Source organism: Hirundo rustica, chromosome 1, assembly GCF_015227805.2.
Source record: "Hirundo rustica isolate bHirRus1 chromosome 1, bHirRus1.pri.v3, whole genome shotgun sequence".
NCBI classification, from domain to species: Eukaryota; Metazoa; Chordata; class Aves; order Passeriformes; family Hirundinidae; genus Hirundo; species Hirundo rustica.
The window spans coordinates 15,812,226-15,825,660 of NC_053450.1; the positions used below are offsets into that span (position 1 = coordinate 15,812,226).

At 41.0% G+C, this 13,435-nt stretch overlaps 1 protein-coding gene across 3 annotated transcripts in view; it reads left to right on the forward strand.

Moving 5' to 3' along the window:
* The first annotated feature begins 355 nt into the window (after positions 1-355).
* The window catches only part of CSMD3 (CUB and Sushi multiple domains 3), a 612,124-nt gene continuing 599,044 nt past the window's right edge, over positions 356-13,435 (forward strand). For all 3 annotated transcript variants that reach the window (XM_040070587.2, XM_040070596.2, XM_040070605.2), the window contains exon 1: positions 356-644. In XM_040070587.2, the coding sequence (XP_039926521.1) occupies positions 467-644 (178 nt within the window). In that variant the 5' untranslated portion in view covers positions 356-466. The remainder of the gene's footprint in view (positions 645-13,435) is intronic.

Consider the following 13,435-nt stretch of genomic DNA (forward strand, 5'->3'; position numbering starts at 1 on the left):
CGGCCGCCCCAGGCTCCTCCGGGCGGCGGGGGGACCCCGCCACTCCGCTATCTCCCGAGCCGTTCTCCCAGGCAGAACTGATCCTCTTGAGGGAACAAGGGGGTGGGGGGAGAGTCTCAATTGCAAATACTGTTTGGAGTTTATTGGAGAGAGCAGACGTCTGAGCGTTGAGGTGCTCTCCCGTGGCTCCCGGTGGATGCTGTGAGGAGGCAGGATTGTGGTGGGTTTTGGCTGTGCAGGGAGTTGGGGTAGCGGGGGGGGGGGGGGGGGGCGGGGGGGCGGAAAAGACACGAGCGAGAGTAGCTGAGACTTTGTGCCCCCGTTGGAGAGATGGTTGAGTCCTCGTCAAGGTTGCTGTGGTATCCCAGAAACACCATTCACTCCGAGCTGTGACCGCGCACCATCAACAGCAACAACTCCGCTGCGCCTGGCCGAGGAATAGGAATTAGGAGCTCTCAAGAATAATATGAAAGGGATCTGCAGAGGGGAAATCCGTGCAAAGGAATCGAAATTAGCAGACTTTTGGGAAAAGGGATGTACTAAATGTGGCCGGCTGGACTTCATCCTGGTGAAGAAAATGGAGATTAAAAGTGGATTTACATTTTGGAACCTCGTCTTTTTATTGATGGTTTCGTGTGTGAAAGGTAGGGTAGTATTTGAGTGGTATATTTTTAGTGGTTCATTTGCTTTCTGTCAGGGCGTTGCAAGCTCTCGCCTTGTACCAAGGTGTGTTTCAAAATATATTTATCTCTTATTTTATATTTTTGCCCTTGGTACTTTGCAATGGAAGTATATAAACGATCGCTAAAGCGGGGAGGAAAGAAGGAGTTGATTCAGAGCTCTCTTCGGAGATAGGAAATGTATTTGCTTGCCAGATCTGGCGTTCAATGCAGTGACTGAGCTGGGGCTCAATAAATATTCTTGCAGTATGCTCAAAGGGAGACGTGAGTTGGTTCATATAGCCTCTAACTAGTGTATATTCAAACAAATCCCACTGGTTCACTTTTTTAAGGTGACGATGATGTTAGTGAGGGGTGTGGGGGGGATTACCTACAAATCTGTTTTTCGGTGGAGCAGCGGGATCTTTGCGGGAATGCCTGTATCGATGCACTTATTAGTTTAACCCGTTGCGTGGGGAAAGTTACGGAGGAGCCCGGCGTACTCGTAGCCGTCTCACAGCCCAAAATGCGCTTCACGCTCAGCTGTCTGTACGCATGCAGGGCTCCCAGGCTGTCGGAAAGGTGCGTTGAAAATTCAGCCTTGAAGGCATGGTCTGTCGCTGGGTGTAAAGATCGGCACCTCTTCTCTTCCCTCCCTTAGTCCCTTTTCTCTGATATATGTGAGGGTGTTTGGGTGATGGTTTTGTCTCTCTATTTTTTTTTTTTTTAATTATTTTTTTTTTTAATTTTTTTTTTTTTTTTTTCCCCCCCGAGGCAGGGGCTATTTTGCTTTCTTCTTTCTTCCGTGTTCATGAAAGGAGAGCAAAAAGGGAATGTCTAGTTAGCGGCATAAATATCTCCACTAAGTCTGTGCTTGCAGACAGTTAAGGGAAATGCTACACACAGAGAAAAGAAGAAATATGCGGCTTGAATAATGTGCACCTGCAGAATTACACAGGCGTCGCTAAACAGTGAAGTGTCGATCCCATCACGCGTGCCTTCAGTAAAAGGACCTATTCTGCTACTCCCCACAGTCGGCTGCCTACCCGAAATAATCTCCCCTTGTTTGTGGCCAGTGATTAATATCCGATTAATCACCCTTTTATCCTCATCCTCATCCCTCCTCCCCGCCACACACATACACTCCCAGAATATTTAGTAGACATTATCGATCCTCTTCGAGTTTTAGACTTGGTTATCGCCTACGGAGGTTGCCTGCACGGGTGGGAAGGAGGTGTCTTGTGGGGGTGGCATTCAAAGGCGTGCCTTCCTGAGCTGGCGCTGGCTTGGATGAAACAGTTTATTGTAGAGCTTTGCAGCTGCTTTTCCCCCCATTTGCATCGCGTTGAAAAAGACAATTCGCGTTTCATGGGGAGGGAGGGTCTGGAGGGCTTTTACCTCATCCCGCGTTATCCTGACGCGGGTTATCCAAGGGGAAGGGGCTTTCCTACGACATGAATTCACACAAAATGTGAATTTTATGCACGTTGTAATTAAAGGCAGCCTTTTTCTGTTTGCATCTATTGAAAGGAGCCTCTCCCGGAGCTCTGACCCGGTCCGGAGACGATTTGCTGTAGGCGCCGACCCGGGCCTTTGGGGGGTATTTCTTTTCCCCGGTTCTGCCTTCTGCCGTTAGCGCGTTCCGGTGCCGGGGGCCAGGGTTGGCCAGCCCGGGCTGGATGCGGGCCAGGCGCGCCGTGCGCTGCGCGGGGCCCCGCGGGCGCGGTGCGGGGGCGAGCGGGGGCTCCGGCGCGGCTCCGCGGCAGCTGCTTGGTGAGCGCGAGTCGCGGGGCGGCAGCATCCGACCGAGGGAGAGCGGCTACCCCAGCACCTGTTGAGAGCCGCCGCCTGCCCGCGGGGGGCGGTAAGGAAAAAACGCTGGGCACAGAGGACAAAAGCTGGGCTGAAGCACAAGAAAAAGCCCAAAGAACATGGAAAAAAATGGGCTTCACGAAACTGGCTGTTTCTCCTTCTTCCCGTTGTCGGGGCCTAAGCTTTCCCGGTGCCGACCCTGGCAGTTTCCATAGACTTCCTTGGGGCTGGGGCGGTTCTCCCAGAAACTGCCAACCCAGGAGGTGAGATTTTACATTCTGGATGCGGGTTCCTTTAGGCAGCCAAGCTTCACAGAGCTGGCTTACACTCACTGCAGCACTGCATCTATTTTGGGCATTTATATTAATCCTCTCTCTGCTCCCGTCTATGAAAACATTTTACTTCAATTTAAGTTCCCATTGTGTCAACACAGCTCCTGCCCCCAGAAAGCAGAAAGATGAATGAATACCTGCCCACGTAAAATATCCAGATGTTAGGAGCAAGATGACTCCCCAGATCCAACATTACTCTACCATTGCCCGGCAAGACCTTTTTACCACACCCCATCTCCACAAGCTCTAGCCCATACCCTTCCTTGCTTAAACACTTCTGCTGAACAGTCCAGCACCACATCATAACATCCAAACTGTTGCTGTCATTCCTGTCATGCTGACCACTTCCACAGCTTTGCTTGATATTTGCCTCTCAGGCGTTTCCTATTTTTTGTCATTATCCTGTCACCTTTTCTCCAGTCTTGATCCAGAGCTCTCCGATCATATTACAGGTGTCAAACTATCCCAGGCTGCTTAGAGGGACCTTGTTCATATCCGAATAATTAGGCTTTCTTTGGATATATTAACACAGACTAAACAAATCCTTCACACTTATCTATAAATTCATGCCTCTTTGGAACCTTCAACAGTATTTGAAAGGGGTTAGAAAAGGGGTAAGAAAGCAGGAAAAGGTGGAAGAAAGGAAATTGTCAGAACTGCTGAGGAAGGGGTGATAGGAAGAGCTAAGTAAAGAGAAACTGTTGCCTTTTCAATGAAAATCTTGCTTACACAACATCTCATTATGCCATGAAACCATCTCCAACAAAATCTTCCTTCAATAGGCATGGAGTTAAAAAAGCAAAGAAATGACAGCACTGAAAACTGAGAGGCACGAGAGGCATTAAAACAAAAAAAAAAAAACATCCACGACCGAGCCTTTAGAAAAGGCCAAACGGAGTGATTCCTGTTCAGCTATAGGGGGTGATGAATCCTGCACTGTTCCCTTTACATGAAGGAGACACCCAGGAAAACTCCCTCTCCTCACACCACGGGGGAAATGAGAAGCACCACTAAGGCAAGGGAGATACAAACCAAGTTTGGAAGAGTAGGGAATGGAAAACTCCACTGTCCAATTCCCTTACAGAAAGAAGGGAAGAGGACCTAAAGGAGGGGAAAAAAATTAGGCAGCATCAGTGAGCTTTGCCTCCTGGGGTTTAGGAGAGAAATCACAGATACTTGCACGCCTTCGATTTGGCACCTCCCTCTCCAAAAAAAAAAAAAAAAAAAAAAAAAAAAAAAAAAAAAAAAAGCTTGTGACCTGTTAGTGGAGGCAATTCAGAGAGGAAATCAAGCAAAATGACCAGATTCCACAAGACTCCTCCATCTCTTCTATTTGGCTGTCTCTCCGAGAGAGAGCACCAAGGTCGACTTTTATATGCCTGGCTGAAATGAAGCTTTGCCGCTGCTGTTGTTCCTCTGTTCCCCTCTTGCAGTTGTGACAAGCGGAACAAGGGCAGCTTTCAAAATGAAAGGGAGATGAAGCACTGAGATTTTAAACGGCTCATTGACAGGAGAAGTGATGAGAAAATGAAAAGCATTTCCATTTCCAGTGATAGGTACCAGGCATATGGGAGTATTTAGCAGGGACAAAGCGTGCCCTGCTTCTTTCAGCTACCTCTGCAATATCCTTTTTCCCTCATTTCAACCTCAGTCCCGCTCCCTTCATGCTCTGTCAGCCCCTCCCCACCTCTTCCTTCCCCGTCACTAGATTTATGGTGTTACTGACGATGGGTATGGGATTACTGGCGGATGGGTTTCCTCAGTGGGGCACGGGTGAGCGCAGCGAGATGCTGGCTCTGTCCCCGAGGCGGGAATGGTCGGGAGAGTAACAGCAGGTTCAGGTTTCCTCATGCCCAGATGGTCGATGCCGGCGCTGCATCTTTGTGTGCGTGTGTGTGTGTATGTGTGTGTGTGTGTGTGTGTGTTGGTTCGTGTGTTTGTGTGTATGTACTCATGAAGGGAGTCAGGGACACACTGACTGGAGCAGGGACAGCGTCGTCCTTCCTTTCCAAGTCCTCCACACTCGCTCACCTCTAGGGTGCCTGTTTGCCGTAAGACCCCGCAGGTGACACAGGGCTGGCTGTGCTCGGCGGGCTGCGCACCGCGACTCATCGTTTTTTCAGGCTACGCAGATCTTCAGGGTTGCAAGCAAAGTTACCCTCTTTCACCCCTTCCTTTCTCAGGGCTAAAACAAGGCACGGCTGTGCCCCTGCTTAGCGCTCGGCTCCTCCGCCTCCTCTCCTGCAGGGCAGCAGCGTAGAAGCGCACGACCGCTCCCAGCAGAGCCAGCAGGGACCGTTTCTCCTTTCCCTGCCGGTGCCACTCGGGACTCGCAAAGGGCACAGGAGAGCCTCACGTTCGCTTTCCTATTTTTCATTGTGGGAGGCAGCAGTCTCAAGGCGGAGCCGGCTTGGAGCCTCCACCCGCGCCCGGCATCGGCAGCGGCCCCCGCGGCCGCCTGAGGTGACCGCACCTCCGGGCAGTCCTTCTGACACAGTCTTCCGTCCTTTGGCTTTGCTTACTTTATCTCTGTCACTCCTGAACGTCTTTGGTTGACAAGTCTAAGGCAGCACCGGGGTGGTCGGTTGATTGGTTTGGTTGGCTGACGCAGAAACCGCCTCTCGCTCCCTAAGCACGATCAGCCCGTTCCTCTACGAGAGGCCAGGCTCTTCAGGCAGCCATGCAGGATGGAGAGGGACAGATTGTAGCTTCAGCTCCATCATCAGCATCTCAATTTGCAAGCACCAGTGCGTGAGACCTAAAGAATTCTGTGAATGTGCTTTAAAATTCCTCCTTTTCCAAGATTCTTGTGCAGAAACACAATAGAAACTTGTAGTCTACCTGTGGCTTTTTGCTTGTTTTTTTGTATTTGGAGAGGGGCGGGGGGGGGGGGGGGGGATGTTTTTGAGCAACAAGTCTAGCAGGATAATTGCCCATCTAGCTTAGTGCCCTTTATCTCCAACCATCACAATTAGCAGCAGTCTAGTGAAGGATTGGAGAAGCACAGCAAGTGAAGTGACTAGCATGTCCTGGGTGTCAGCAGCCAACAGCTTTGGACTTCCTAAGATATAGGCTGCTATTGAAACATCACGTTTGGAAAGACATGGACTGGCCTGTGTCCCTCTTATTTGTTCATTCTCTTTTATTCTGCTGCGTTTTTCCTTGCCTTCCTTCCCTGTTCCATACCATGGCATTCATATAAACCCTCCATTCTTTACACTCTTCATCTGACTGAAAGCACTGGCCTGTATGAACATTTGTGATAAATGTTGATGTGCTGTGAAGGTCTACCCACAAAAAATTGAGATTTGAATCCATTGAATGCACAAGTATCTAGTAACAAGAAAGAAAAACACATATTTGTTCAGAGAAATTTGAAAAAGTTTTAAAATATCCCGTGGGGATGGCTCAATTTGCCTGATTGTAACAACTCTTCAGAGAGAATGTTATGAAGAATAAGATAGCCTTGTATTGCAGCTTTTTTTTTTTTTTTTTTTAAATAATGTCTAATTTTCAGAGGTACTGAGCATTTACGGTTTCAGGTGGCTCTAGTAAGAGTCTGGGGGACATGCTAGCACCTCTGAAGCAAGGCTGAGTGAGTCCCTAATTATGATTCTGAGACAGAGAATCAGCATAATGAAAGCATCTATAAACTAATTAAAATTATATTTAAAATTTTAATCCTACAGAATCTGATAAATTGGAATGGTAGGAAAAAGAAAGACTGCTGTAAAATTAGTTTGGTTTCTTTGTTTTTCCCTTTTCCACTAATAGGAAACTTCAATTCTAATTCCATGGGGTTGTGACATCTCAGCTTCATCTTCTTGCTGGTGCTTATCATTCATCTTGTGTTTCTGACCATAATGGTTAAGGCTGAAATGATAGAACCTAGCCTTTGAGGGAAATTAACTTACCAGTTACTATAAAGCAGTTTCCAGGAAACAGCAGTCAGAGAACAGACAACCTGGTCTAAGATGCTGGTTTTTTTTCCTTAAACCCCTATAATTTTAAGAGAGCTCTTAATATGTGATATATATGAAGAAGCAATATTTAAGTCACAAATCAGAGACGCATCTGATAAAAGTAATTATTACAAGGCTATAAACCTTATCTCATAATTTTGTTTATGTAATTTCCATGCTGGAGTTTATTGAAAAATAAAATCCAGAACTCTTACAAGGTTTAGACACATGCCTTTCAATCGATTTTACAGAAGAATTGCTTACTTGTCAATGAAATGGTACATTTTCTCTACAAAAAAGGATAATATTTGTCTTTACCCAAAATTCAAGAGACAATATTTTGCAATTATCTTAGACCTAAATAGAATAGGGTGAGATGTGCCAGTTTTTGCACTCCCTTTTTTTTTTTTTTTTTAAAAAAAAAAAAAAAAAAAAAAAAAGAAAAAAAGAAAAAAAAGCCTAGTAGTATTAGAAAATGTTGAAGATCTCCTTCCCAATATTCAGCTTTTCTTCTGGGAAATAGAATGGAGGAGGATATTGGACTATAAGGAGGATTATTTAAAATACACATATAACCACAGACACACCATTTACATTTGTACTTGTTTACATTCAGTTGTTTACTGTTTGTGGGCAGATTTACAGTCATTATTGCATTTCTTTGTTCTCACAGAACGTGTAAGATTTACTATGGCTTCATAATTTCAGCATTACAGATGCTGAGTACTGTTGTAAATGTCAAAGGAGGAAACAGTGGGAATCCATCATGTCCTTCCCAGGGTCTGAAATCTTAGTTGGGTAAGTTTATAGATTTAGGAACAGTGTTACTCATAAAGGGTGAGCCTCAGGGTATTGAAAAATGGCAAACAAGGGGTTTCAGTAGGGCTGGTCCTCTCACAGAACTCTGTTATTGAAAAATAAGATAGGATGCAACCAGCACAGACATAGAGAGATGGACTGCCAATTTTCCCTTGGATTCTACAAAATGCATCATAGCATCATGTGTCATATTTGCATTGTATCATAGAAATAAGGAAAATAACTATAAGTAACTTAACCACAGAAGCATTCCTGGGGTGATGAATTCTCATCCCCCAAGGCTTGTAAATAACAGACTGTCTTTGCAATAGAACTGAAAGAATTTGGAGGCTTGAGGCAGAAATGACTGAGTTGATTACTTGGGTTAAACTGATATTGAATCACTATTTCTGACCTTGAATTCTATTCTGTCTGTTTCCCCTATTTATGCATCTTATTAGCCCTATACATCTTTATGCATGCAACTTGCTTGATTTAATTCTCATGGCAATTTGTATACATATATGTTTACACATGCATATATAATACACATGTAGAAATTATATCCACATACTTGATTATGTTATGAAGAATTTCAACAGACTGCATAGTTACCTTGTAATGACACAAGTAAAAACTTGAAATTTATGTGCTTCCTAAGTTATCTGTTACCTCTTAATTTATTGTGTATTCCCAATCTCAGAAGGAAGTTCTACTACAATACATAATTGATTTCACTAACAAAAGAAGAGTGATAGTAGTTATATCTAGGAGTACTCATTAAGAGGAAAGCTTGATGAAAACAAAAAACACGAGTTACTAAAACCAGTGAATAATAACCGATCCTAGCACATTACAAATTGACTGACATTATTCCTACTGATTTAGTGATTTTTTACCAAATATAGTTTCTATAAACTTTTTCTAGTAGCTTGAAAACCTCGAATCACCTTTCAAGTATAGAAAAAATGAACATTTCTGAGCTATTTTCTGGTTTATTTTAATACTGGTTTTATCATTTGGAGAGGCTGACATATCAGATCTCAGAGGTGGCTGTATTTCTGTTGCGGTTAAAATGATCCCTCTGCCATTATTATCTCCTCATAGAACTGTTTTCAAACCCAGCAAGTGGATACTTGCAAGTGTAGTGTGGAGTCCTTAGTGAAAATGAACCACAAATGCAAAGTAAAGATATTTTCATGGAACATAGTGTTGAGATGGAGCTACTTGAATTACAAAACCTTTCCTCCACTATTTAATCTGACCCAGAACAAAAACTTCACAACCTACTGTAGTTAGCTTTCCTGATTGCTGTGCAGTTTTATTTGGGAACTGAAGCTTAGTCTAATTAAAAGTATTCTTTTAAAAGCCTGTACTAAAAGCTGCATTTTTGCTTCTGTGTATGACCTTTGATCCAAAGGTAAATAGAAGTTATAAAACAGGATATAAAAAGAATGTCTAAACTGTCTGTTGTTTGAGCCTATAGAAGTCAAAAGGAGAGTCCAGAATAAGATCTCTGAGAGTAGATTTTCCTGTTTCTTTTTGTACTGAGTTTTGAATTACAATTTTCTGTACATGTATTTTGTTTGACTCATAAATATTGATTATAACAGAATCCATGTATTTCACAATATACGCTACAATTTTAATTAGAAGTGGTCTATGGAAAACTCATTGTAAACCTAAGGATTACAAAAGTAAATTGTTTATGATTAAGGTAGAATAAATTATATATTTGTATACAGTCAGAATATGCTCTTTCCACATTTCATTGATGGTCACATCAGCAGTTCTCAGGATGAATCCACTGGGATCAGTGTAATGATAGTATGCTAATAAAATGTCAGGTGTAGTCCTTAGAACCCCAGAATAGCCCTGAGTTTTTCAGGATATATGGTGAATTATGGCATTTTTTTATCCTAGTTTCCAGATTTCATAATAATTGTTTTTGTTTTCCAGTAAAACATTTTGGAATTTGCACAGTGTTTCTAATGGCTGCAGAGGAACTAGGAGGACTTAAGAAAACTGATTGCAGTTTGAAATGTTTCCAATTTAATTATAAATGCAATTTGGTTTTATTTGTATCAGGTCATCATATATTCCAGTATGTAGTTACATTTGAAAATACTGAATTAGCTAGTGAAACCAAAGCACAAAAATTGGGAAGTTTCCATGTTAGTTTTATTGTATTTATTTTCTAACACATTCTTTGTATTTTCCACTGCCTTAATTTAAAGACATCTGATATGCTGAGTCAAAATCACAAGAACTGAAACATAGTGGCGAAAAAAAAAGTCCAAATCCTGGGTTTTGGAAAGTGTACATGGTTGAACAAAGATTGAGGGAAGAAAAAAGTCTGTCCACTTCACATAATCATCTCCATGCTTTTTTCTTGCATCTCCAGGGGCATGCAGGAACACAGATACACCAGGATTTCTGGTAACAGGCATCTGTAACAGTGTCTTCTGTCAAGAAGAATTATGCCTAATTCATGACTATGCTCTTGTCTTCTGTGATTTCCTTGAATACTGTGTGCTGACACTTCAGTTATATGACTCCTACTGACTTGAGCAATACTTGTTGCTCAGAATGGCAGAATTGGGTGGGTTGGCAAAGACCTCAAAGACCATCAAGCTCAACTGTGAACCCAGCAGCGCTGAGTGATGACTGCCATGCATGACATGGCAGTTTTAATGACCACAAGAGAAGAAGTACATATACTTAAAAACTCATAATAAAAGGGGAATCTATGCATCAATATAGTGCTCACAGAAAGTTGTCACCTGATTAGAGTTTTTTATCAATATAATATATTGAAGTATATTGGTATTTGCGCTGCCAGTGGTGGAAAGTTGCCCCAATCAACCATGTAAGACACAGTCTTTTTGAAAATGTACTGACAAATTTATGATTCACAAAGCTATTTATCTGATATAGAAATGAGCAACAGAATCAATGTTTAATACAGAAGAAATTCGATGGCATTGCTAACTACTGCATGCCTACCTCCTTAACTTTCTTAAGGATATGCTTCAAAATTCCTAAATCTTTCTGGTACTACAATTGCAGTCCATTGAAACATGTATGAGTTTCTACACTATTTTCAGCTGCCTTTAAATTAGACTACCAATAAAAAAGCCCACCATTCTCCTAAGCTCTATCCATATATTTTTACTACACTCAAATCTAGCTCATCAACTAGCTCCTGTAATTTTTCTGAATTTATTCAACCTCCTCTGCATTTCTGGGCTCCCTTCCCAAATTCACTTCCCACTCCACAAGTACCACTGGAGAAGTCCCAATAACATAAAGCCTGCAGTAAAATACAGAAAGTTCTCTTCAGTTTCCATGTCATTTGTAAAGTCCTTTTTTGGCCCAAAGTAATAATCATGAATGGGTAATATGCTAGGAAATAAAATATCCTCCCAGCCTTACAATCATAGTTTAGACTTATTAACTTTTTCAGGAAGTTCTTTGGATTTTATATCATCTCCAAGAAATAAAGATTGGAAAAGTGGTTTTTTTCAGTTATGTTTCTTTTCATTCTTCAGTATATTGTGCCTGTTTACCTGATTATTGTTTGGTAATCAAAATAATACCTGTTCACCCCAAAAAAGAAAACTTCAAAACACATTATTAAAAAAAGTTCAAAGTTTGATATTCTTACACTTATTTGTGTATAAATGAACAATATAGAATCAGATAATTAAAATTGCAACACTTGATATATTTTGGAAATCCAAGATACATCTTCTTGGTTTTTCAAGGTCTAATGTATACAGTTAAACTGTCCATGTGACATGGTAAGAGAAATTTTATAGATCTATTATTACTCCTGTACCCTTTACTAATATCATCATTCTGGGATGACCACAACTGTTGAGACTCTGGATTCTACATAATATTGTAAAATAATAAAATAATTAAAAAAAAAACCAAAAAAAAAACCAAAAAAAACCACATATGGTAAAACAGGGCTAGATTTGTAGGGATACTCTTACATGCTTGTTCCCATTGATTTTGTGCATTCCAATGAAGTCAGGAGAGTTTGCAGTGTATCTGACTTGCGAAAAGTACTGTTCCAAATTGCTCCCTTTGGGGCCTCCTGTATTCACCACCTCTTTGGAATCCATTGACAGCTGAGTTAACACAAATTTAAGAGTCAGAGTGTGTCGCAGATACTGACTGAGGAGAAAATCTGCTCATCAGAACCACTGTAATTATTAAGAAAACATGAATAACCTCCTGGAATTTATGATAAATCTGAGGTAACTATATGGCAAATGGATGGTTTATTTTAGAATATTATATGCAATACAATGAACATTGAATCATCACTTCTGAAAACATGACTGCATTGCAATGTTGAGGTGTTTTCTGAAGAATGTTTTCTTCATTCTTACAAGTTTTAATATTTTGCATTATTAAGCTAGCACAGTGTCCTGTAGGTAAACATCCTCTGGCCAAACTGATATGGATATATTTATTTGATCAACTGTTTCTCCTCATCTGGTTCCTCCATGCTTCATGTGTACAAAATTTATTTGAACTATCTCTTTTGTATCATACCTTTTTTGTGCTTTTAATTCACAGGTTGCTCTGGGCAAGGTTCCTATTCTTTGTCTGGCACACTTGGATGATTGAGCACTTTTTAGAAGCTGTGTCTTTGATTTTTCCTCTTTTCCCATCTCTTATCAGTATTACAAATATGCCCATTTTCTACTTGAATATGCATATTTTGCAATCTTCATGTCTTTTATTCTCCTACAGGACAATTTTTTTTTTTTAATTTAATTTCTATTGATGGCTCAATTAATGTTCCTAACAGTGTTTCTATTTCACACTGTTTGGTGGCTTTAAGTCTTCCCAAAGCTTCTTACTTCTCAAGTGAGAAGTATACCTTTGAAAAAGAGTGATCATCCATTCAATTATTACCTTCTTGAAATATTTACCAGTAGATTATTTTAGAGCTTTCTCTCACTCAACCGAAGAGAAAATTTGTCATTGACTTTCAGCAGAACAGACCAGATTGATGCTAAAAAACAAAATACTCTTTTCAATACAGAGAAGTTTATTTAGGATGTGACAGCTTTACAAAACTTTATACCTTGCATGGGACTGAACTGTAACAGTTGAACTCCACCAGATTCCTTTTGCCAGTACCTTAAAATGGTATTAGAGCTAGGTGGTTAAGTTATTGAGACTCTCAAAAAACTCACAGGCTTTGGTCCATTTCTGTTCACTGTCTTACAAGATTAGTTAAGGGAGTTGACAAAAACAATGTTTCAGATTATAACATTAATACCAGGTTTTATTATAGTTTTCAAATCCTATTCTAATTCATCATTCATTTATAAAGATGGCAGGAGGAAGACTACAGAATCCTTTTTAAAGCTTAAAATAAATAATATCAAAACTTAGAGAACAATGAGTCAATACTTTATTAACCAAATTTTTTTTTTTTTTTTTTTTAAACTGATTTGGTCTGGAATTTGGCAGAAACACATGAGAAGCCCTGAGAGTTTAAAGTTTCTGGCTGATCTCTAAATCTAAAACAGCTGAGCAGATTTAAATATTTTGTGTAAACAAATTTGCATCCAGGCTGCTAATCTGCATGCCAGCTTTCAGCTTGACATTTTCTGAAATGATGGAAAAATGCTAAGCCCTTAATACTAAATGGAGTTCATAATGGAAATGCTGACAGACCCTTAATTACCTGTATTGTGATTCTGCTGAAAGCTTCTTTATCTGTCTAATCTTTCACAATGCTGTTAAATATATAAATTCTTGAAAGGACGAAAAAAAGGAAATTTATGTTGGAAATACTGAACTGCAGCAGTGCTATATTTTCTTCCAGACATCCACTTATGGA